Consider the following 24,214-nt stretch of genomic DNA (forward strand, 5'->3'; position numbering starts at 1 on the left):
GCACACACAACGCCTCACCTGACGCTACACACAGATTTTCGTTTTGACATTATCACTCTGCAAGTGCTATCAAACCTTACTTTGAAAATGACTCAACAAAAATTATTGTATGTGTCACTATTGTATCTCGGTTTGATCAAATAAAGCCTGTCCTGAAACGCCTGCCTACAAGTCCGCGCTCAGGTAAAATTTATCCCAGCTCATGCTAAATAGCATTAGCATCCGACCAGACCTGGAGTCTGACTATGGCGACTGAAGCGAAGCGAGTCAAGGTTGTAACATTGTTCTGATTTAACACATACATAAAATGTGATACGAATCAACAGATTCGCTTTGTATGAAAATGCAGCGCTCATCTTGAGTTTTATGCTAACTGTTAACTAATGGAGTTCATTAAAATGTTTGTTGTCATAAAGTCTTGAAGTCCACGAGGGAGGCTGCTTCTGTTGGTGTAGACACGTGGGTTTAAGAGCGTAAAAACAGTGCGGGATATCGGAACATGATTGATTTTGTTTGATGCAGGTGGTTGATGCTTCACAGCGCCTGCAGGATTTCCTCCAGTGGTCCGACAGAGTCGGTTTGGTCCTCAGTGAAAAGGTTTGTTATTACACTCTGCACTCTGACATCCAGCCAGGATGCAGATAAACATGCAGTTTCCTCAATTTTACTGGAACGAAGAGGTTTTCAGCAGCGGCTGTAAAACGAAAGGATGGATATGTGGAACATTATCTCAGTTTAACTCTGTCATGCTGTGGGCCTGTTTCTCTTTCAAGGCCCTAGGAATCATTGAGTCTATAAAATAAGTGGATGTTTTTAGTAAAAATCAGGTAGAATCTCTCAGAAAACTAGTGATGTGTATTTATTTGGTCTCTCAGCAGAATAGTGATCCAAATAAATTCTGTCATGGCGGCCATCACAGTTTCTGCGCCTAAATCCAATAGAAAACATCAATTCATTTTAAAAATACTTAATTGATTCCAAAGGGAAAATAAATGTTGTAACATATTTATAAATAATTCTTCATAGATATTATTAGAAATGGTGATAGTTGTGTGCAGGAAAGCTTTCCTGTAGCAGACTGTATTACAGAAAATGTGAAAAAGCCTCTGACTAAAGACATTGTTTTTTTTGTTTGTTTTTTTAAAGACAGTCTCATGAAAGACTTTAAAGTGTCTCATTTTAAGATCCTGTTCTCCTGCCGATGTGTCTGTGAAATTGATCCCAGGTTTTTGTCTGCAGGTGTGCCTGAGCTCAGAGGGAACAGTGGCAGATTATGGGATGCTGGCGAAGGAAGACATAGAGGAAGGAGAGATTTTGTTCACCATCCCCAGATCTGCTCTTCTACACCAGGAAACAACAAAGGTTTCTGCTTTGTTGAAGAAAGGTGATTCTACTGAATTTGAGTTTTATAACATCAAAACTTCCAGATTCTATCAACTCCCAAATGTTTTTTGTTTCTGTTTCCACAGAGAAGTCGTCCCTGGAGAGCTCTTCTGGTTGGGTTCCCCTGCTGCTGGCTCTGCTTTATGAGTCCACGTCTCCTGGCTCCCACTGGAGGCCTTACCTCTCCCTGTGGCCTGGCTTCAAAGCGTTGGATCATCCCATGTTCTGGTAGGCTTCACCTACCCTCCTTAAAGGGGACCTACTATGCAAAATCCACATTTTGCAAATTTTTATACTTCCATTTGGGTCTCAACTGCTTCTAAAAACAGGCAAAATGCTTTAAGCACTTTTTGGTGTCTGGAAAATGAACCGTTTCAAAAACCTTTTGATTTTTAAGTCTTATTTGACAGCCACTGTGCTGTTATCTAGCAACCCAAGAGTAGGTGCAGGACATTTTGCTCAGCACAGTTACAGCTTTATTATTTCCTCAGGTCTAAAGAGGAACGAGACAAACTGCTGAAGGGAACAGGCGTCCCAGAGGCGGTGGAGACAGACTTATCCAACATCCAGAGGGAGTACACAGATATAGTCCTGCCTTTCATAATGAGACATCCGGAGCTGTGGAACCTCAACACACACACCCTGGAGCTGTACACCCAGCTGGTGGCCTTCGTCATGGCGTACAGGTCAGCACGCACAGACCCAACATCTTCACCTTTTTAACATTCATTGTCTTTGTATTTCTGAGCCCGTTTCATTTCTGCTTTGACTGAAGCTTCCAGGAGCCGCAGGAGGAAGACGATGATGAAGATGATGAAGAGCAGAGGGCCCCCAACCCTCCTATGATGGTTCCCATGGCAGACATGCTGAACCACGTATCGAAGCACAACGCTAACCTGGAGTTCAATCCGGTAAGGAGGCGATTCGATTTTATCTCATTTACAAACCTCATTAATTTAAAACTGTTTTCATCAACACTTAGTGCATGGGGGACAATCATGCACACATTCATGCAATATGTGAATGCATATTGCTGGAAAAGTGATCCAACTCAAATGTAACTCTTTGTACTAGGGCTAAATGAAATGGAATACATTTCCCCCAGACAAATCTCAGATATTTATAGAAAAACTTGGACATTTCTGAGTTTGAAAAATGGAAAACTGAATCCTTGTTTTCAGGACAGCCTGAAGATGGTTTCTGTGCGCCGCTTGCGTAAAGGCGAGGAGGTCTTTAACACGTACGGACAGATGGCCAATTGGCAGTTGCTGCACATGTATGGTTTCACGGAGCCGTATCCTGAGAACAGCAACGACACGGCGGACATTCCTATCGCCTGCCTCTACCAAGCCGCAGCGCAAGGTAACGCTGGAAACCTTAAAAAGATAAGATTTTAATCTTCATGCTTTGATTTCCAGAAAAATTACATTTCAAACTGGCTTGATGCTAAAGTAAAAGTATATACAACAACTTTACTTATTTGTGTGTATGAAAAATAGTGTCTCTTTGGACACAAATTGCAAAAAGAGTTAACTGAACTGAACAGAAACTGAATGGCCATCTGTTAAGAGGTAATTTTTGCTTTGAATGCTGATTTTGTAAAATCTGTAAAAGACCTGGCTGCAAATTTAAAGGCAGGTATTTTACTGACATGCCTGTTTTTCTGCTAAGCAATGTTGCAGATCAGGACAGAATAAAGACAACCATTTTAAATAAACAAAGGCTTTTTATGAATTAGGACCAGAAAGTTAATTCTTAAATAAAATGCATTAAAGTATGTAAGTCTGTTTCCTCCAGTCAATAAAAGAAGTATTTACTTTGTAAAATGACCGATTTGCTTTTCGATCATGTGATGAAAAGGGCTCGTCCGGGATTTGAACCCGGGACCTCTCGCACCCTAAGCGAGAATCATACCCCTAGACCAACGAGCCTCCTCTGACAGATGCTGACATCTGGAGTATTCTTCCAAGTAAAGGTGTTCAGTCTGCTGATGTGGCAGGTCAGGATTCAGGAGTCCAGCAGTGCCCTCTAGCGGTGGATTTGTCAAACTGCAAACATGGCTTCTTTTCAGGCATTTTCCAGAGGTTGAAAGGTTAAAGGTTTGGTGTTGTGAGGAGAAATTTGAGTTCTTTTTATTCAGCAGAGCTGAGAGCAACTTCTGTCTAAAAGCAACGGGAAATCCGGGAGATTTCTCAGGCGATTTATAATGGAGGTGCAGAAAAAAATAGATTTGTGGGATTTCTGAATCAATTCAAAATCCTAAAAAATAGATTTCAAAAATATGTTTAAGTTGTATATTTTTGCCGCTTCTATTTGCAGGTACACTGCATAATAATTCTTTGATATTCTTTGATTTAAGAAATAGCCAGGCAGCTATATTAACCTAATACTGGTAATGTAAGTTACAGAAATTTATTCAAAACCTATTTGTTTAAATATAAATTGATTGAATTTGACACAGTATTTAGCCTGACATTATTATTTTAAGTAGTTTCTCTTTTTCTTCTTCTCTCCTCGCAGACATTGAGTCTGAGCCGGAGCGTCAGCTTTTTGATGAGCGCTTCAAGGTTTTGTCCCAGATGATGGAGGAGAACGCAGCGTTTGTGTTCAGTAATCAGGGCTGCCTCACAGACTCCGAGCTACACTCTGCACTCAAGGTAACAGTGCAAAACATCCCAGCTGCTTTCCCTCCAACACGAGATAAAAACTTTACATTCAGACCAAACGTGTCAAACTCGTAATCTGAGGGCCAAACTGGCCCTCCGTAGCTTTTTATGTGGCCTTGTAGACTCTAGAGGGATTAAATAAGTGTTCAAATATTATTGTACCAATCAAATCAAGGTAGATTTGATCTCTTCACTGCCAAATTGTATCAGTCTCTCCAGTTTTTCCAAATTTCACAAACAGAAAATTATCAGATTGACACACTTTTTTTGCAATGTCATGCTTAACGATGAGTTTACTGCAAATTTTAAACATAATGATCAAAAACATGTTTATGTGATGCTAACTCCCACCTGCAGGTGGCGGTAGTTCTTACTTCTGCTGCAATGCTTCCTCAGCTTTATTTGATGTCGATTAGTAGTCTGTTACCGAACAAAAAGTCTCATTTACCGTCATACATAAGCACAAATATAGCGAAACGTCTTTCCAAATGTTCCTAAATCAATTATTGTGATTGCACAAAAGTCACAAAATCCTGGAGGGACTGATCAGTTTCAAAACATGTTCAATATTACTTAATCTTAAGAAGTACTTATCAGATGGAGGCACAGCTGTTTATTAATATTTTCAGTTTGTTACTGGGTTTTATCGATGCATTCTGGCACATTTGTGATTTTGAAATGACCAAAAATGAAAATGAGTTTGACGTCCCGCTCCTGTTTTGTTGCTGCAGCTTCTGTGCATGTCGCAGGAGGAATTCTCAGAATTCAGAGACAACGCAGGATGGGAGGACGACGACGAAGACGACGACGATGACGATAAAATCTCCCAGGCCTTCTCCAACGAGGGTCTGCCCGATTTAAAGCCGTCATGGAAGCGTCTGCTCCACAAGGCAGCTCGGCTCACTTTAGGGTCGTACGGGGATGCAGAGTTGGAGAGCGACCGGAAGCTGATGGAGGACAGAGTGGATCTGAAAGGGCGGAGCAGCAGAAGGTGGAGGGCGCTGCAGGTCCGCTTCGGTCAGAAAGTCATCCTGCACAGACTGCTGGAGCTCACCGCATCCTGACTCCTGGAAACGGACTATAAACATCTGCTCTGGTTTCTGTTCTTTTTCTCAGCTTCATCAGCTGCGTTTCCATTATAAATATCCACAAAACGTAACAGATATTCCACTAATGTCGATAAAACACAATTTTTAATTAAATAACTGTTAAAAAAATTATTATGGTTTGAGTATTTTTACAAATAGAAGTGTTATAAGTGCGATATGCAACATGCAACCATTAGAGGTGAGTGATACTGAATCTTTTGAAATATTTTGAATAATGGGCCAAAATCACAGATATGGATAAAAATACAATAACTTTTCAAGACCGAAACTAAAACTAAAGTACTAATACATTGATAAGTATCAATCTGCCCACTTCTAGAAACCATAAACACAAATACTCCTGGTGAGACAAACTAACCTAACAGTCATGTTAGTTCCAGAAAGAGTTCCCAGTAAGAACTGGGAACTTGTGCACGGATACTGAATTATTAAAATGGGCTCGTCCGGGATTTGAACCCGGGACCTCTCGCACCCTAAGCGAGAATCATACCCCTAGACCAACGAGCCTCTCCTGGAAGATGATCACATCTGCCTGAGCTTTCTGAGTACAGATGTTCAGTCTGCTGATGTGGCAGGTCAGGATTCAGGGCTCTGACAGTGCCCTCTAGTGGTGGAGCGTGTGTGATACAGAAACCAAGGCTTGTTTTCCATCCTTAACTAAACTAAATATTTATTATAAGTGAATTTCTGAGAACAAATAGCTGAGAGCAACTTTTGTCTGAAAAGTGTGAATTAATCTGCTTTTTTGCAGATTTTTTCCTCTCAGCATCAATCAAGAAACGTGAGAATAAGAACAGACAAAACGTTTTGTCTGGTCAACAGAGCAACCAACGATGCTGAATCAGAGCCATCGCAGACAGGAAAAGAAGGTGAAAATTTCTGTCAAAAAAACTCAGAAAATTTTAGATTATTCTCAGAAATTTGCTAGAAAAGAAAACAAGAGAATTTCAGAGTTTGGAAAAGTTGAACATTTGCAGGAAAAAAAAAACTGATTTTGAGATTAATCTCAGAAATTATTTAGAAGAAGTGAACATTTCTGGGTTTCAAAAGTATGTAATTTGCGACTTCTGAATTTCCAGAAGTTGAACATTTTAAACTTTTGCAAATGAGAACATTTTTCTGACAAGAAAATGTCTGACAACAATCTCAAAGTTTCAGGGTTTTGTCTAGCAAATTTTCAACTTATCAAACTCAGAAATGTACCAGGTGAGATGCTACGCATGCACAGAGAGAACATTCAAAATCCAAAATCAATCCACTGTTTAATTTAATCCCAGGATGAATCCAGAAGTTTTTGAAGACTTCACACAGTCACTAGACATGAAAAAATGATGCAAAAGAAGTCCAAATAAATTGACTCCCACAGAACCTGAACAGTTCAGTGTAGAATGAGTGAAGAAATCCAGTTTAATACATAACTAGATTAAAAAGAGCAAATAATCTGAACTGTAAATTTTAAGCCTTTGACACTGTTAAAAAGCTCGGATATGCGTGGGGAATAAAAAGAAGGGCTCGTCCGGGATTTGAACCCGGGACCTCTCGCACCCTAAGCGAGAATCATACCCCTAGACCAACGAGCCACGTCCATGGAAAGAATATACGTGGTTCACTGTCCTATAATCTGCAAATCTGTTGATTCCCGATGTGGCTTTTTTTTTTTCCAGCAGCGCCCTCTGCCGGTCAGTTTGATTTCTGGAAAAACAAAGTTTTCACCCATCTGCAAAAGGTTGCAGGTTTAATGCAAAGCTTTTCTTTGCGGTTTTATTTTCTGTTTGACAGGAGATGACAATAACAACTATAACGAATACTAAAGAAAAGTATTTTGTCATAAGGCGGCTACAAAAAATGTAGATAGCACCAGAAACATCAGGAGGAATGAGTAAGATTTCACAAACACATCGAGCCGATGTCAAAAAAGAAAACTCCACAAAATACCAAAAAAATGAATGTAAAATTCTGAATTTGGAGATTATTTTGAAAATCTTTATGTTTAAAATGTTTTTTATATCACAAATATTAGTTTAGTCTGAACTAATGCAAGGAAGAAAGGGTGTGTGTCTTTCACAGTGTAAATATCTAACCAAGTTAAATGGCTTGTTGTCTTTATAAACCAAACCGCCCCAGTTCTGGTGAGGCTTCGTTAAATAAACTTTAGGATAATGTGACATAAACATTTGTTTTTCAGTTTCCCAGTAGCAGATAAGATGCTTGTGATTTTTTCTGTTTAAGATGTTTGTTCATTATCTTGGAAGCTGCTGCCCATTATTTGTAAATAATGGGCAGCAGGGGAAACATCCCCTACTCCAACATCTTTCTGCCCAGAGTTAAAGAGGAGAAGCAAAAGCAAATGAGGTAGCATAGCAATGCTAAGTATATTCCACAACATCCATAGCATGTTGTGGAATATACTCAATGCTCCCTGGATGCTCGCTGGCATTACATCAACATCTTCAATCAGAGGATTCTTCAGATTGGCTGCAAGACTGACTGCTACTGGAGGTCCTTCCTGCCAACAACTGTTTTAGCAAATAAAGCATTTGTCATTTGAATATGCTAGGTTTTAGAAGTAAAATTATTTTTGCAGCTTCGTGGTAAAGGGCAGTAGAGCTGAGGATACATGCGTTTTCAGCCCCTGAAGTACTTGATTGAATGAAACCGGCTATATGCATGTAATTTGATTAGATCTGTGACAAAACTTCTTAAGTTTCCATCTCATTGAGTTTAGATGCTAAATAAAAAAAACCCTAAATTTTAGGTCTAAACTAAATCCAAAATTTCAGAATCACATTAGCATTTCATATTAGTCTATGGTTAATCAATCATTTAGTTTTAAATATCTTAAAGTTCTGCCAAACTGGTGGCGTGACCTTTCCTCTTTTATCCAGTTTTCACTTCAGTTTTTTTTTGGTATTGGCAATAATTTTGAGACACAGAAGCAAAACCCTCAAATTGCTGTTGCTAGGTAACTGAAGTTGGGGTGAACTTTGAACTGCTGTTATCCATCATGTTGTTGCTAGGTAGCCACAGTGCGAGTGAGGCAGTTGATTCCACCAACCTGGCCTAGCTTACCTCAGCTAGCCACGAGGTCGAGCAGCTAAAGTCTACAGACTTCATCTCCCAGAATGCTGTGCGGTTCTGGATCGGCTATTCTATCGGATGCATTCTGCATCGCTATTTATATTATTGATTTACTGTCCAGCCCTAGATTTAAGACATAATTTGAGATTATTAAATTAACTGCCAAACGCTTTGGTTTGAGAAAGCAAACATGGCTGCACCTTGAATGCTTTATTTTCTTTATTTATGCATACTGCAGTTAAAGTAGCAAGAACTAAAGGCAAACTAGAAAGAACTACAAAATACAACACACGGACCAATACATTTACAAAACATTCAAAATGTTACAAAATGGGCTGTATTGGTCCTTCTATTGTTCTTCAGTTCGGAACTTTGTACATGTTGTCATTTACGATGTTATCATCACTTTGCACATTTTTTACAAGTGCCAGGGAGAGAGACCTCCAGAACCAGTTTGAAATGGACAAACCATCAGCAACCAGTCTCCACCACCATCACACCTGAGAGACTTGACCTCAACTTTTTGTCCCACTCAGAAAAAAACAAAAAAACAACAACAACAAAAAAACCTCAAAGAACCAAATAAAAGTAGCAGGCAGTTTCTTCTCTTCAATCGTCAACCATTCAGCCGCAGGAAGCAAAGTAAAGTCACAAATCAAGATCTGTGTGGGAGGGAAGCAAACCAAAGACTTTGGTAGAGAAACTCTTCAGGTGTCTTTACATGTCAAAGGTACGTTTTAACCAAACATGTGAACTTTAATTCATTCGTCCACTTCCCTGCTCTCCTTTTTTTTTTCCTTTTCAATATTTACAACAAAAGAAGCATTTTAAACAGCATTTCTCCTCTCGTTCTCTCCATCCCAAAGGGGAAAAACAAAACTCCTTAGATCCATGAACAGTAGTCCTTCCGGCCACATTTAATAGAAAAATAAAACAATGAAACTGTGGTAGCCAGTTTATCCAGTGCCAACAGTGAATTGGGAGCTGGGTGTGTGGTGATGGGATGGGCGAAGGCCGCAGCAACTCTCTGACACAGTTAGCTGGCACCGGTGCCCTCCATCACCTGCTGGGCCTGCTTCTGCCCCATGCAGCACTGAGCCACGGACTGGAACAACCTGCACACACACACGGAAAACATCATAGCCAGCGTTGCCAGGTCTGACAGTTTCCAGCCCAAATACAACATAAAACCCACCAAGTCCAAAAACAACAAAAACCCCCTGCCCACATCTATTAAAATGTGCAAATAGGAAAAGTGTATTTTTTAAGTAAGAAAATAAACATTTTATTGCTTAAGATGCAATAACATGTCATTCCTTTAGTAAATATGAACCAGGAGTTAAACTTACTTTTCGATCTCAGGCGCACAGTGAACAAAGTCGTGACTCCAGAACTTGAAGGCAGGATTCTTGATCAGCTCGATGAAGGTGATGAGGAGTCCCCAGGGGTGAGGTCTGTTGACGATCAGCCTCTCCAGCAGAACCCTGCAAGGCAAGCAGAGTGCAATTAGCCGAGAAAGGTTCTGATGATGTCGACCCGACCCGCGGTGAGCGGCTCTCACCTGGTGATCTGCTCCTGGATGGCCTCGGTGTTGGCCTCAGCAAACAGGTAGAGCATGGTGCAGCTGAAGTAGTGGGTGTGGCTGTTCGGGTAGCGGAGCTGATTGGCTATCGCGTTCAGGAACAAGTACCGCCCTGGAAACACAAGAAAATGGAAACCCTGTCAGGTGATTCTGTTTAACCTTAAAAATTCAATTTATTTCCATTTAAAAGCTGAAAGGTGTGGCATGCTATTGTATTTAACCCTCTTTATATAACACTGTCTGCGGTAACCTTTCCACAATCTGTCCAGCATGGTGAGCGTCTGTACATGTCAGTTTTCAAGTCTTACCTAAGGCCGGCCAATAAATCACAGACATGATCAATATCAAATACATCCAATAGATTTTCAATAATTTCACTGAGCCTGAACAGCACAGCATTCTGGGGGATGTAGTCAGGGCAAATACTTTCAGAGCTCTTTGGTTTTTATTTGTATGAATTTTGGAAACATATTTTCCTAAATATATCAAATAGAAAAGAAACAGCAACAGGTACACATGTTCACACAAGAAGTTCTCAAAATGTTTTATGTGCAGACGAAGAATGTCCAAAGATTTAAATACTTTTCTGAAGTCAATGATAATATTGTTCAGACTATTTTCAAGTAATATTTTGATAATGGGACAATAACAGGGCTGAAACGATTCCTTGAATGTTTTGAGTATCTCAATTATTAAAATTCCTCAAGGAAAATTTACCTGCGTCAAATTTGCGCTAATTTATGTTTTACAGTATTTACGTTACGCGTAAATAATGTCGACGAAAGCTAAGTGTTAACGGCATCACGTCCATTTTACAAGTTCGGCTCGTGGGGATTTCATTGATTGATTGATTGATGATGCCATTGATAATGAATGGCATAAGGATGCCATTCATTATAAGCATCCTTATAATGAATGGCGCGATGCCTGGAGTACGGCAGTTTTCTTCTCTGGGAGCTGCTAGTTCAGAGCCAACAGCGGGAAGAGCTGCCGGAGTATTTATACAGGTGAGCGGATATATTGAATACGGCGAGCAGCTGAGTAGTTGATGGTTACAGTGTAAGTGTAGCTTTATGGACGAACTGCACAATAAATTTCATATCATCTCGGCCTCAACAAACGGGAGGCGGATATTATAGTGGCGGGACATGGCTGGTAGATGAGATGCGACGGATGAAGGTGCTGTAAATATCCTGCATTGCTCCCCCCGTTCTTACGTTCGTCCTCTGGTCTACCAGTTCACAGACTTACGTTCGTCTGTCTCCTCATCCATTTCCTCCTCTCCACCCCCATCTTGCGTTTGTTCACTCGTCTGCTCCCGACCACCCAAACCCCCACTCCAGACGACATTTCCCGTTTTCTCAAACCCAAAGTTTGACAGGTCTGAGGCAAGGTGAGAATTCATATATTAAACTGATTGGAGATGAATACATAAGCTAAAAACTGTAGTATAGACAGTGTATTTATGAGCCTGCCTCTATATAAAATCAATAAAATGGATTATGATGTAAAATACACTGTTCTTCAAAAGACATCAAAAGAAACTATTGAACTCATTTTTATTTATCACACAATAAAGGGATAAAGTGACTAAACTCAGAGGGTTTTCGTACCTTCAGTGTCCAGGTCCACAGCCAGGTTCTGGAAGATGTCCATGTGTGCAGAGTGTGTGATGGTGCTCATGGACGGGGTGCTGCCCTTGTTGTGGATGTGAGCAATGGCCTGTGTGCCGACATACAACACTAACGCGTTGATCAGCTGGATGTTGTAGCGGTTTCCTGGCTCGTTCGACACCTGGAAGAAAACAAAAATGAGCAAAATGCCTTCACCATCTTTAAAGGTCTGCAGGCTACACCAATCATCTCAATATCTTTGAAAAGTAGAAGTGGAGCCTCCTGCACAACCAACAAGAAAGCAGCAAGCGGTTTCTACATGGTTGGTCAACAACAGTTGTCTTTTCCAGCAGTCATTGTACAGAGCATACAGGGGGGAAAACCAGCTGACCAAAAGTGATGAAGCTCCACTTAGGCAGAAGCTAACAGGGTGAGTTTCTGATTTGTAACATTACAAGTTTTTTAAATGGCTCATTTTTGAGACACTAAAAAACTATCCTAACTTGTTCAAGGAATCATAATAGGTTGCATTTAAGACATTTTGGGCCTTAATCTTTGATTCACAGGTTGGGTTTAAGATTTTTTTAAGGACACACAGACACCCTGTGGTTAGGGAGGAAGTGGTTTTTACCTGCAGGTTGCTGCGAAGCTCAGACAGGAAAGTCACAGGTGAGCGCGTCTTCAGATAGGAGTCCAGATCCTTCTTGAACTGAGACGGCATAACGCCTGTGAAGTTGGTGAGGATACGTGGAGCAATGTTGATCTCGCTCAGCATGTCCACCTGAAGGAACGGCGGAGAATGAAATTCAACTCCAAATTTGTGGCTCATGAACAAAAGTTAAAGTTTAGAGCTGCATTTGGTTACCTTTAGGTTGGGCGTGAAGGGATCTGGAAGCCTCATGTTGCGTGGGAAGGCACTGAGGATAAGGTTGCGGAGCTGGATGCAGTTGGGTGGGATAACATCACAGAAGCCATAATGGTAATCACAGAGGAACTCTGGGAAATCATGCAGCAGGACCAGAAGCACCCTCAGTGTGCCCTGAGCAACAAACCAGGAGACATTTCAGTCAAGAGAAGCATTAGATTGTTGCAAATTGCTAAATGTATCATTACTATTCAGTTATTCAAACTTTATTTGTGGCCTGTACCTTGTAGAGGATTTGCATAGGTTTGTTGAGCTCTACGTTCCTCAGGAAGGGAGCCAGATACTTAAAAAGGTCAATCAGCAGCTGTGCGTACATGGGCCAACCCTGAAAGAGGTCCGCCATCATTATTTCATCTCCGACAGATGAAAACAACTTGTGTCGGCCACAGAGGGGGATACAAGGTGCACCTACCTTCTGCTGGGGCGTGTGCGCCAGCATCCTGGCGATGAAGATGCGATGGGAGATCAGTTCCAGCCAGGCGTACACGAAGCCGGGAGCTTTGGTGGGTCTCAGGATGTGGAATGTGTTGCTGCAGGGAAGAGCAGAAACTTAAAGAATCTGATTTCACGAATAACGAAGCTTTTCCTCAAAAGCAGTGTTGTCATTCTCCTGTTACCCATTAGCTGCTAATGCAATATTCTTTGGTCTAATTTGTCTTTTATCTGATGTTCTTTAGGAGCCTCGTTTTTACTCCAGGAAACTGATATATGAATTTAAATGTTGCCCAAATTTAAAACATCTCGTTTGTTTTACCAGAAGGCAGTGAGTGTCTGGAAGTTGATGGTCTCCAGGACGTGTTCAGGCGCGTTGAGCTCCAACAGCAGCATGATAAAAATGCGATGGTACGGCAGCTGCTGGAAGTCCGTGTGACGGACATCGTGGTCCTGGATTAGCACTCCGACAACAATCCCCAGGACCTGAAGCAGGACGGAGCAGAGTCGGTTTTACTTCTAGATCAAGACGGACTAGATGATAATCAAGCAGAAAAATCCAGATTACCTTGTTGAGCAGGTTGATCTTAGTCACGGTGTTGGTGGCCTCTCCAGAGTGCTTCACGAGCAAGGCTATGAGCCGGACGAAGGCATCCAGGTTGTGGTAACATTTGGCTCTGATGATGGCTACGCTAGCTGCTGGGTTGTGCTGCTGTTCAGCCTGTGCACGATAGCTGATCTCCACGCACATTTCTGTGCACAGCCGGAAGAACCGCGTGATCAGGTCATCGGTCTTCAGTATGCCCTGCTGGTGCATCTGAGGAGAAAACAAACAGGGAGGATGTGAGGAAAAGCAGCATCTCATCAACTCAATATTTCAAGATTAAATTATCTTCAGATCCAGAAAGGATCAATCAAGAGTCAGCGCAGCTTCGGATATTATGGCTAGAAACTAGAATCAAGCTGAAATTTGGGAGTAGTGATGAACTCCGACCTGAACCTTCAGTCAAATAAACACATTTACAAAATCGGCCTTCTATCACCTGAAGAACATTTCCAGGATACAGGACAAAGATCTGAAGAAACCCATCCATGTGTTTATCTTTAGTCACATTGACTACTGCAACAGGTCTGCCTAATGAAAAATCAATCTTCCAGCTGCAATTGATCCAGAATGCTGCTGCTGGGTTTCTGACTAAAACCAGAAAGATGGAGCACATTACCTCAAATCTCTACGCTGACTGAATAGACGTTAAAATACACTTTGTTTATAAATTACTGAACGGCTTAGCACCACAATACATTAAAGATCTGCTGTGTTTCTATCAACCCTCCAGACCGATCAGATCTTCTGGTTCTGGTCTTCATACTTCCCAGAACCAAACATTTAGAAGCAGCACTCAGCTTCTGTTCACCACAAACAAACTTCCAGAAAACTGCAAAACAGCTGAAACACTGAGTTCCTCAACATTAAGGCTAACAAAACAGCCTTTGCGGTGCTTTTGATTGATAAATGGAACATTAATCAACATATTTGATGTGCACTGACAATGGCATTTGACAAAATGTTGTATTATGTTTTTATGACATAAAGCACGTTAAACTTTCTTACTACTGACAGATGCTATACAAAGAAACTTGTAACTTGAAGACTAAAGCCTGTAAAGGAGTGCTAACCTGGCCAACGAAGGCAGAGAAAGCTTTGGTGCTGTCCCTGCCAGCTGCAGCTGAGTGATACAGGTTGACCCACTCTCTCAGCAAGTACTCTGCCTTCTCCCTCAGACCTGGAGGATCATCGTATTCGGAAGCTTGTGAAATCCCAGAGTGCATCATGAAGTTGGGTCCTCCATGTGCTCGATCAATCATGGCTTCGTAATTGGAGCGAACGACATCCATCAGCTGGGGAAGCCTGAGGATGAGGAGGAGCAAGTCAGCAGAGGTCCAAAATATCAGGATAAACTTCAAATTCAGCACTTCCTGACTGAGTGTTTGTGAATGAGGTCATTACCCTTCTGGTGCGTTGGCTCTGGAGTGTGCGCAGGTTCTCATCAGAATCTCAATTGTCTGGAAGAGGTCGGCCTCCGTGACATGACTCACGCTGCGGTCATCCACCAGCAGCAGCTTCACCAGCTGCATAGCAAATGCGACCGCCATGTAGTGGAGTCCATTTTCCATCGACTGAAAGACGACATAAATCAGCTTAGTAACGCCTCAGAGAGACTAGAGGGAGAAAACCAGGATGTTGGTGTTTCTACCTGCGCCAGGTGCACATCATACTGCTGCATGTTCACCAGATGGTTCCTGATCAGAAGCTCCACTGCTTCAACGTTATACTTGTATTCATCCCGACATTCAATCAGACACCTATAAACACACAGAGCAGATATCACATCAGATTTTCATCCGAGATCAAAACACTAAGAGTAACAATGTTGATCAATGTAAATAATATAAAGCAGCCAAAATAATATGAACTGCACATATTAATAAATCACTGAGCCATTTGGAATATTTTTCAAATTGAAACAATCCAAATAAATCATGTTAAGATAAATGACATCCTTGCTCAAAATAAATTGTCGTTTCTGAAGAAAGTCAAAAAATTTTTTTTTAAATATCCTCTCACTAAGTTTTCTGGCTTTTAATAAATGGACATAATTCTGTTAATTGTATCTGACCTAAAACAAGAAAAGCTTCGTGTGACTTGGCTTCATACAGCGAGAAAAAAAAAACATCTATTTTTATTAGGTGTATGAAAATATCTGGTATCAACGGTAAATAACACTTTCCAAAATAAGACTTTTAATTAAATGCTAGATTGGACTTTGTTACAAAATTGTTCAATCAGAATATCAACAACTTGAATGAAATTCCAGCATTTCGTAAATTGCGTACAAACCCTGAAAGATGCAGAGTTCCACAATATACAGTTTTTAGTACTAAACTGTACAAAAACACTGAGGAGTGAATTTACCTGGTAATCTGCTTATTGCACCACTGCGGTCCATAGGCCCGTCCATCCTGCAGAGCTTTCAGCACCAGCAGGTGGCACTCTCTGTAGCGAAGCAGCAGGTCAGCATCAGCACCACTGGTGGCGTCCAGGAGACCTTCAACGGCCTTACGAGACAGAAAGCAGCTCGGTTACACATCAAGGAGCCTCAGACGTTTCCATCACAACAGCGCCTCGGCTGCCGGGTGTTTGCCACTGAAGCAGTCCCACCTTCTGCAGGAGGCCGAGGGCAGCAATGCCGTCCCTGGAGTTTCGCGCCAAAGCCACGGCTTCCAGCAGGTTCCGCAGACCCTGGGTCAGCGGGTTCATGGCGAGCGCTGGAGGAATGGCATGAAGGTGCTGCTCCAAGTCTGTGATGCATTTATCGTAGATCTGAGCCACGTCGTCAGTGGCCCAGGCTTGTTGCTAAGCAATGAAAAGGAAATAAAGTTAAAATTATTGAAAGTTTTTTTTCCTGAATTACGTTTCATGGGGTTGTCAGAAGGTTCAGAATTACAGGAAGGGGTTAATAAAGTAAAGCAACTTCTTTTCAAAATGCGTGTTGAAGAAAAGATCATAAAAATCCCCACAAAATTAAATAACTCAATGTAAATACAAACTCCTTACAGAAAATGTCATTCATTTGAAACCTAAAATGTATTCTTATTGATGTAATGACATCCTAAGATCCTGTTGAGGTTTTCTAAGTACAACCCCAAACTTTCCCTTTTGTTAAACAGTTCAGTTACCAAACTTTACCTTCATGGGTTGAGCCAGGAAGCCAGTGGGTTGGGAGAGATCGTTGCTTGGTAAGAAACCGGGAATGTTCCTCGCAAACTCTTCATAAACAGCCAGCTGTTTAGAGTCCACTCCTCCCACCTGAGACAGAGAGCAGCAGTGAGGAAGGCTGGGCGAGTGCTAGCTGATAGCTTCACAACCAGGCAGGGCGGCGTTGTTACCTTGAGTCTGATCTGTTCCGGCATGCGCTCAGCCTGGTAGGTCAGGACAACGGGGTCGCAGTAACGACGGCCTTCCTGCCGCGCGTGCTTCCTCAGCTCAAACTCCTTCAGCAGAGAGCAGATTAAAACAATGATGAGTAAAAAGCATTCAGAAATAACTTGCTGCTGAAAAGTGCTGAAGAAATAACTTTTTGATTTGATCAGTAATATTAAGAATAACCTGAGTTTGTTGTGTTAAACTTCAAATTTCGTTTTATTTTTTTGAATTATTAATCTAAGGATCCTGTTTAAATTATGTGACTTACTAGAGGAAAAGACAGTAAACTAAGAACATTTAAAACATTTCTATAAGGTTCCATGTTGTATCAAATTTTACTAGTTTATACCTAAAAATAGGCTGGTGAATACATTTCTGTAATTTAAATTACCAGTATAATAAAATATTCATTATATTCACAAATAGGAGTGAAACACATAAATCTTGAACACGTTTCATAATCTTATTTTTGAGCATCTTAGACAGATTCTGAAATCCCATGACTAGGAATTTAGTTTTCTGCACTTCTACCTACTAACAGGTGCCATGATGGAGAAGAGTCAGCGTTATGGACTCACTGTGGCCAGCCGCTTGTCCATTTCAGGTCCAGCTTTCTCCACTGCAGTTTTCTGGATGAAGCAACAGGCCAGTTCACAGTTATCCTGAGCAATCCTGGCTGCAGCCTCCTCCATCATTTCTCTCTGCTGTGGCGTCGGCGCCTGGTGATAACGACAAACACAGAAACCATGAAGGACTCTGACATGGGAAGAATAAGCTGTGAGGTGCGTGAGTTGCCAGTGGTGCTGTGCTCACCCTGAGCGCCGCAGCGAAGCTGTTCTTCAGATTGGTGGCGATGCTCATCAGCAGCGGCTCGCGGCAGGTGATCATGGCCATGCCAGCGGTCAGGTTTCTCATCATGTGGTGGGCGGCTACGCGCATGCGAGACTCCTCTGAATCCAGGGCAAAGTCCTTCCTGATGATCTGCTCACAGGTTGTCATGGCTATTTTGATGGAACGGTCCACCACGGGGTGCACCAGCTCCTGGACCGCTCGCTCCACAGACTGACGCACGCACTGCTTGAGCTGAGGATGAGCCTGCAGCAGAGCAATCTGCAGGCAGGAAGGAGAACAGGATCCCTGTCAGATCAACTGGGAGGCGTCCACTGGACCAGTGGGTCATATTTATAAAGTATCTGTCTAATTTTCTCAAGATCAATAATATCAGATTGACTTTTTGACTTACGTTGACATTAATGTTGATATGTGGCGCCAGGCCTGCCAGGGCGTAGACATTGATGTCATGGTAACTGAACTGAGGCGTGGGCGGCCCGGTGGTGGTGCAGGTGGTGGTGGTGGCAGCCGGGGTTGTGGAAGGAGCTGGAAACGGAACAAAGTCACCTGTTGGCCACAAAAAGCATATCAAAAAAACAACAGTAAGTACTTTAATATCTTATTTTAAAATCACTGTACACAATTTTTATACAAAATATTTTCAACATATTTATTGAAAATGTCACCATGTCATTGTAGAGGAAGGCATAAGACAATCTATGGGGGCGGGGGATAAAAAATACCTGGTCTGCCTTTTCCCAGTGCTAATTAGAAACAAACAATCAGAGTCAGTGCTGTCAATCATGACTGTGTGCGCAACTCCCTCCCATTTGCTCTCTGCAACCATGCAGCTTATTCCTGTTAACAGTCTGTCGTGAATGTTAAAGCTGGTAGCATGGCCAGAGAGGATAAATAGTTTTCCTGTGACGTTGAGTTGTTCCTCTGCTTTTTGCACATATAGCAGCGTTTCCAAGAGACCCATTGACAGCACTAAAACCCGCCTCCCGGCTCTGATTGGTTGTTAATTACAGAAAGCAGTGTACTCATTCACACTGCAACAGTAGCTCAGGGAAATGATTGATCTTTTCACTAATTATCTGCCTCATATTATAACGTACTGCAGCTTCAATGCACATTTTATTTTAAAGCTACAAAAGGTTTATATTTATGGCCATTTTTCAGTACATTTCTGGAGAATGTGGAAACAAAAACTTGGCATGATACGACAACCTGTGGTAGGAGGCGGCAGGATTTCGTCTGGTGGCTTCGCTTCTTTCTTTGGTGCAGACAGCTGCTCCTCCAGGTTCTTCAGCTTCTCTTTTTCCTTCAGCAGGTTCCCCGGCTTCAGCTCGTTGATGTCCAGAGACAAGTTCTTGCACAGAACTTCAATCTCAAACTTCAAATTTAACTGAAGCAAAAAAGAAAAGAAATTAGAAAAAAATTACTCCATCTTGGATACTGTACTGGATAAAAAACAACTGAACAAATTACCACCACTTCATGATTCTGTCAACAGTGAACTACCAACTCCCAGTCAATTCCCTGCCTTATTTCCTGTCCTTTAACAACTGCATGCAAGTGTATTTTTATTTTCAATTAATCTTAGTTTTATTATAGTTCTGAACTATAATTTAAAAAAAAAAACTTACATATTTTTCATGTATACCCCGTTTCTGTTTATTAGATACACCAGAGTTGAAACACATTAAATGTGTCACATACATCAAAATCCCAGTTGCTGATTATTCAAATATTGTAAAGATTACATTCATCTAGTCCAACTGCCATTTCCATTAAAATTAAAAGTGGTGACAAAATAAATGGCTATAGCTCTCATTTTGACCAAATAGCGATTATGGCACAAGATGAGTGAAACCTGTAAGAAAACCAGAGCTGCTCCACCTCTGGGGTGGAGGGAGTTATTTACCTTGAGGTCATGTTCCTGATGGAGCTCAGCGAGAACATTCATGATGGCCATGGTCCAAGGGTTCTGAGGTCTGAAGACCTGCAGCAAGAAAATATATATTTAGCAATTAAATCAAATTTTATTTATATTGTACGTTTATAAAACCACAGCACAAGTTTTGTACATAAAATGTCAAAAAGAAAAAGCCTGAGCACAGGAAAAAAAAAATTGCTATAAAGTTAGAAATCACAGTTCAGATTTTATGTTGTTTGGGGTCTTTTGGTCCCTGATGTGTTTATAGAGACATACAAAAGGATTTGTGTGTAAAAATCAACTTGAACCGACACATTAACCAGAAAACATTTATCCATTTGCTCACCATGCTCCGTAGGCTAGACTCCAAGACTTTGGCCACAAAGGGAACCACATAGAGGAGCTCCTGCTGGCCTTTAACATAGGCTTCTAGCAAGAGAGATTTGAGCTCCAGGTCCTGAAAAAATAAGAAGAATGTGCTTTACGCTTCTGTAGGAGGACAGAAACTGTGCGTTTACAGCATGATTCCAGCTCTTACTGTGTAGAGGATTGGCTTGTTTTTGGCCAGTGTGATCATGCCCAACCAGTGGCCAAGGTTCTTCAGCAGGGAACGATCGGAGAAGTTAGCAGCTGCCTTGTCAGAGGTTAAAAGCACCTGTCACAAACAGAGAGATGTTACTAATTATTATGATAATGCCTGCAAAATAAGATCAAACCTCTTAAAGGGACTAAATAACATTCTTTTGAAGTAAAGGTGTACCTTGATATTCCTGTAAGTCTCATTGAGAACCATCTTGACAAACTCCGGGTTCTTCAGTGTGTCCAAAAAGTTGGAATAGAGACTGTGAAAGTTTGGCTCAATGCTAACGCGCTTCATCACTAGGTACTGAGACACCCACGGCATAAACTCTTCCTTCACAGTTTCCTTCAACTCTTCTACCTGTTTTTTGAAAAAAGAAAACAGGTGCTGCTTAGGGAAGAGCAAAGAAACACCTGAGAGCAAAGTGTTTTTGGTTATATGTCTTTTTTGTCCTGCTGCTCAGAAAATACAGAGATAGATACAGGTACCGACATATTGGTTAAGTCACAGAAAAATTAGGATTCTTAATAAAAGTAGGATTTCAACTAAAAAACTTTTAAAGAAGTAATGCTTTAAAATTCAAATACAATTGTCCATGCAAAATACTGAAAATAATGAATAAAGAATTGAAACAAACTAATCCTTTTGGAATTCAGAAATTATTTAATTGAAGAATAATATTTGAACATGCTAAAGAGAAAAGTAAAGTGTGAAACCAGAATGAGTTTAAAGCTTTCATGCTGAGCTTCAAAATGTAAAATTATATGGACAGAATGCATACAAGTTGTATCAAACTTGTTCAGGGAACAGCCAACAGATAAGACATTTTATTTTCGAGTTCTTGGGTTTCACACCCCTTTTCTGATGCCGCCCTGGTTAATTGCCCATGTAACCCAGGTTAAAATAGCCTTCATTCGAATTAACTAATTACTATTTCATAATAAATAATTATAAAATGCGTAAATAGGAAATGTATTCAGAATAAATAGGGCAAAATAGTTTCAAATAAATAAATAATAATAAAAGAATAAAATAAAAGTTACAGACAGTGTGATTTATATTCATGTATTTTATTTTGTTTTATTTGAAACTGTGTGAAGTTTATTTATTTTGTCAGAAGTTAGAACGGTCAAGTGTAAGAAAAAAGTATCTTATTCTGAAGGGTCACATGGCTGTGTAGTCAAGGTGACTAGCCCCATCCCTGCACTAGGGGAAGGGATCGAGACAGACCGAGAGAGAGAGTGAAGGAGTGAAGAGTCGTGCCGAGCTAAGGGAGATCAAAGCGAACCGCCGATTAGCAAGGCTACGAAAAGCTGGAAACTTTTTCCTCATTTTTGGAGGAGTTTTAATTTAAGAGAGTTGTCTATTGGACTTGGTGAGTGGAAGACTGTATTTTATTTCTGTGATAAATGTTATTTGTAAGTAATCTATTGACCGAAACGGAAAAAACCGAGCGTATTTCCGTTTATACGTTGGAAGCCGTTAATGTAACAAATGAGTTGCCCAGTTGCTTTGCGCGACACACAGAAAAGTTAAATTTTTTGCTTGTGCTTGTGGTTATTAAACCAGGTCTTTTTATGAAGTTCTACTCAAGCCGGACCGGAAATTTCCGAGCCAAATTGCCGAATTGGACTACGATGGCGAGCCGTTGAACCAGGAACCCAGAAAAGCGGATCTAGAGAACCAGGATCAACCCTTCAAAATCACCACAAGGAAAGACTGATTGAAGCACAAATTGTTCAGTAATTTACTGGATTATTATTATTGTGTTTTATTTTTTTCCTTTTGAATTGTATTCACGCACATTATTGGTGTGGATTGTAAATTTTTTTGTTGGGTAAAAATAGAAACCAGAGTTAGTTAAAATAGGAGATTAAAAATATATTTATATATCATAATCTCTTAAAATAAAACTAAACACCTAAAATAGATTTTAAAAGAATAAAATTAATTAGATTAACCTTCTTAGCTAGAACTAAATTAGAACTACAATTTAGGTTAAATAAACAGCATCCCTTAAAACGTAACATTAGGTTTAAAAGTTCAAATAGGGATTAATCTGGAAGAACAGGAAATTATTTTGAATTGATTTTGTGTTATTGTTTGTCAATTGTCTGTATTTATATTGTCTATTGTTCTTTTTTTTTTCCTTTTTTCAACTAATAATAAGCCGGCAGTTAAACTTACTTTCCCTTGTCTGTGGTCATTTATATATTTGCTCAATTTCCACTCCAGCAGCCGAACCTAGCACTGGTCCTATTATTGTTGTTTTAACTGTTAACACGTCGTGAGTGTTACACCCACATTTCGAAAACCACCACTATATCCACAGTTTCAAAAAATCTTACGTCTCAAACCATCCAAACACTTTAGGTCAACACAGGTAGTTTAATCTGTGTTATGCTATATTAGCGCGTTCAGATTATTTGCAAGTGCCAATGTTGACGTCCCTGAAGTTAAAAAAATAAAGATAATATGAGTTTTTCTTTACCTTCTGTGTCATGTTGGACTGAGAAAGGTTGTTGAAGATGAAAGCAATCTTCTCTTGGACATTCTCTGGAGGTTCTACAATCCTTTCGGTTTGATCCGTCGCCACCAGAAGCGTGTCGATGTTGGTAGTGTTTATGGAAGGCTTGAGGGAGAAACCAACATTTGTGAGCGTGTTGTTACAGATTAACGATAATGAGAGTTATAACATCAAACTTACAGGCATATCCTTCTTGAAGGTGCTCTGCGTGGGCCTTGAGATGGTGCCTGTTTTGGCTGCAGTGGTCGTTGTGGTTGTGGTGGTGGCAGCCAGTGTACTGGGCTGGCCCGGCTGGGGGGCTTTGAGGCTGGGCGGCTGCTGGGACTGAGCCTGAGCGTGGGCCAGGGCGACGCTTCCAGGTGTTGTGATGGATCCCTGCATCTTCACCGGAGGGTCACGTGACTGTTGGCCATACTCGATATACTGCACACACAGGATGTTTAAAGAAGCAGAGCGGGAGAGTTAATCTATATGAAGGTGAGACGCGCCGTAGCCCTAAAAAACACTCAGAGAGCATCATTACCTCTTGTAAATGGTGTGGAAATTGCAAAAAGTGAGCAATTGAAGCCAAGTGTTGACAGTACTGAGGGTAGTCTTTAAGTCTAGAAATTGAAATTATATCTATTAGCCTTAAACACATTACATTTTATGTGAATGACAATGAAAAACCTATTTATATACCTGTTTTTGAATCTATCCAGTGCAGCAATTCCAAAGTAATACATTTTGGATCCGAACGGTTTCCGTAAGGCTTCGAGAACGTATCGCAGGGCCAGACCCAGCGCCATGTAGGTGACCAGACCCTTCTCAATGATGCCACCAAATAGGCAGGCAGTGATGTGCAGTTCTTTGTCCGGGTACTGAGGGAAGAATCGATATTCCTCAAATAAATTTCGAAGCATGCAGTTGAACACCTCTCGTTCTCGCTTGATGGTTGAGTCCTTAAACCTCTGAAGCATCTCCAGAACCTGGAGAGAAACAACAATATTTAGAGAGTAGACATCAGAGCTCACACAAAACATAAAATCTTACCAAGCATTTCTTGTCTAGTTCCTAGATATGTGAATCTTTTAGTGTCTAGTGATTCAATTCCAATGTTTTCTCCATTTGATAAAATGACTGGTAGTTAAATCATTAGACAAAAAGGAACAAATGAACAGAGTGACAACATTTAGACAATAAGAGGAAATAGAAAGTTTCCTAGATTTACACCTAAGGCCTTAAATCAAAGGAGATTTGCAACTTGAGTTTATTTTGTGTATTCAGTGATGGGAAGCAAAAACATAACAATATCATTCAACGTGGCGCTTACTTCGTCCACAGACATGGTCGGGTGAGGTGGATGGTTGTAGATTCGCTGGAAGTAACTGTTTGCTTCGTCGTCGATCTCCTTACTAAAGTGCTGGTTAGCCTCGGGCCACACCTGAGAAAGATCCGCTAGGAAAAAAAAGAGCAGAAATATTACCTTTAGATCGCACTGAAGCACAAATTGAAGGTTTTATGAGCATCAGCACTGAGTCAATGATGAAAATAACCACAATACAGTAATGTAAAGGTATCACTT

The 24,214-nt window shown here is 40.8% G+C and overlaps 2 protein-coding genes and 3 non-coding genes across 12 annotated transcripts in view; 1 reads left to right on the forward strand and 4 right to left on the reverse strand.

Moving 5' to 3' along the window:
* Positions 1-50: 50 nt before the first annotated feature.
* On the forward strand, positions 51-5,251 carry setd6 (SET domain containing 6, protein lysine methyltransferase). The gene is made up of 9 exons (XM_055052845.1): positions 51-272; positions 523-597; positions 1,240-1,384; positions 1,470-1,611; positions 1,875-2,069; positions 2,159-2,294; positions 2,565-2,745; positions 3,904-4,040; positions 4,781-5,251. The coding sequence occupies exons 1-9, from the start codon at positions 246-248 to the stop codon at positions 5,111-5,113; spliced, it is 1,371 nt and encodes a 456-aa protein (XP_054908820.1). The 5' UTR covers positions 51-245; the 3' UTR covers positions 5,114-5,251.
* trnap-agg (transfer RNA proline (anticodon AGG)) lies at positions 3,243-3,314 on the reverse strand. The gene has a single exon. It is a non-coding gene; the product is annotated as a tRNA-Pro (tRNA).
* Positions 5,252-5,593: 342 nt separating the features above from the next.
* On the reverse strand, positions 5,594-5,665 carry trnap-agg (transfer RNA proline (anticodon AGG)). The gene has a single exon. It is a non-coding gene; the product is annotated as a tRNA-Pro (tRNA).
* A 1,001-nt stretch (positions 5,666-6,666) lies between these two features.
* On the reverse strand, positions 6,667-6,738 carry trnap-agg (transfer RNA proline (anticodon AGG)). Its single transcript has one exon. It is a non-coding gene; the product is annotated as a tRNA-Pro (tRNA).
* Positions 6,739-8,437: 1,699 nt separating this feature from the next.
* Positions 8,438-24,214, reverse strand: part of cnot1 (CCR4-NOT transcription complex, subunit 1) — a 29,354-nt gene continuing 13,577 nt past the window's right edge. For 4 of the 8 annotated variants that reach the window (XM_055050641.1, XM_055050722.1, XM_055050468.1 and 1 more), the window contains exons 20-49: positions 23,963-24,087; positions 23,332-23,618; positions 23,174-23,252; positions 22,831-23,073; positions 22,615-22,755; positions 20,304-20,483; positions 20,082-20,198; positions 19,890-20,000; positions 19,532-19,609; positions 18,835-19,012; positions 18,017-18,171; positions 17,587-17,883; positions 17,352-17,492; positions 16,737-16,841; positions 16,537-16,656; positions 16,009-16,203; positions 15,763-15,905; positions 15,044-15,152; positions 14,797-14,966; positions 14,466-14,697; positions 13,357-13,605; positions 13,111-13,274; positions 12,769-12,886; positions 12,580-12,681; positions 12,297-12,470; positions 12,063-12,212; positions 11,432-11,612; positions 9,798-9,930; positions 9,586-9,720; positions 8,438-9,351 (exon numbers count right to left, since the gene is read on the reverse strand). In XM_055050641.1, the coding sequence (XP_054906616.1) occupies positions 9,273-9,351; positions 9,586-9,720; positions 9,798-9,930; positions 11,432-11,612; positions 12,063-12,212; positions 12,297-12,470; positions 12,580-12,681; positions 12,769-12,886; positions 13,111-13,274; positions 13,357-13,605; positions 14,466-14,697; positions 14,797-14,966; positions 15,044-15,152; positions 15,763-15,905; positions 16,009-16,203; positions 16,537-16,656; positions 16,737-16,841; positions 17,352-17,492; positions 17,587-17,883; positions 18,017-18,171; positions 18,835-19,012; positions 19,532-19,609; positions 19,890-20,000; positions 20,082-20,198; positions 20,304-20,483; positions 22,615-22,755; positions 22,831-23,073; positions 23,174-23,252; positions 23,332-23,618; positions 23,963-24,087 (4,691 nt within the window). In that variant the 3' untranslated portion in view covers positions 8,438-9,272. Of the gene's footprint in view, positions 9,352-9,585; positions 9,721-9,797; positions 9,931-11,431; positions 11,613-12,062; positions 12,213-12,296; positions 12,471-12,579; positions 12,682-12,768; positions 12,887-13,110; positions 13,275-13,356; positions 13,606-14,465; positions 14,698-14,796; positions 14,967-15,043; positions 15,153-15,762; positions 15,906-16,008; positions 16,204-16,536; positions 16,657-16,736; positions 16,842-17,351; positions 17,493-17,586; positions 17,884-18,016; positions 18,172-18,834; positions 19,013-19,531; positions 19,610-19,889; positions 20,001-20,081; positions 20,199-20,303; positions 20,484-22,614; positions 22,756-22,830; positions 23,083-23,173; positions 23,253-23,331; positions 23,619-23,962; positions 24,088-24,214 lie in introns of all 8 variants that reach the window. The other 4 variants (XM_055050560.1, XM_055050383.1, XM_055050154.1 and 1 more) reach the window with 1 other exon arrangement.

The sequence above is a fragment of the Poeciliopsis prolifica genome, unplaced genomic scaffold, assembly GCF_027474105.1.
Source record: "Poeciliopsis prolifica strain line A6 unplaced genomic scaffold, Auburn_PproV2 SCAFFOLD001, whole genome shotgun sequence".
In the NCBI taxonomy this organism is placed as follows: Eukaryota; Metazoa; Chordata; class Actinopteri; order Cyprinodontiformes; family Poeciliidae; genus Poeciliopsis; species Poeciliopsis prolifica.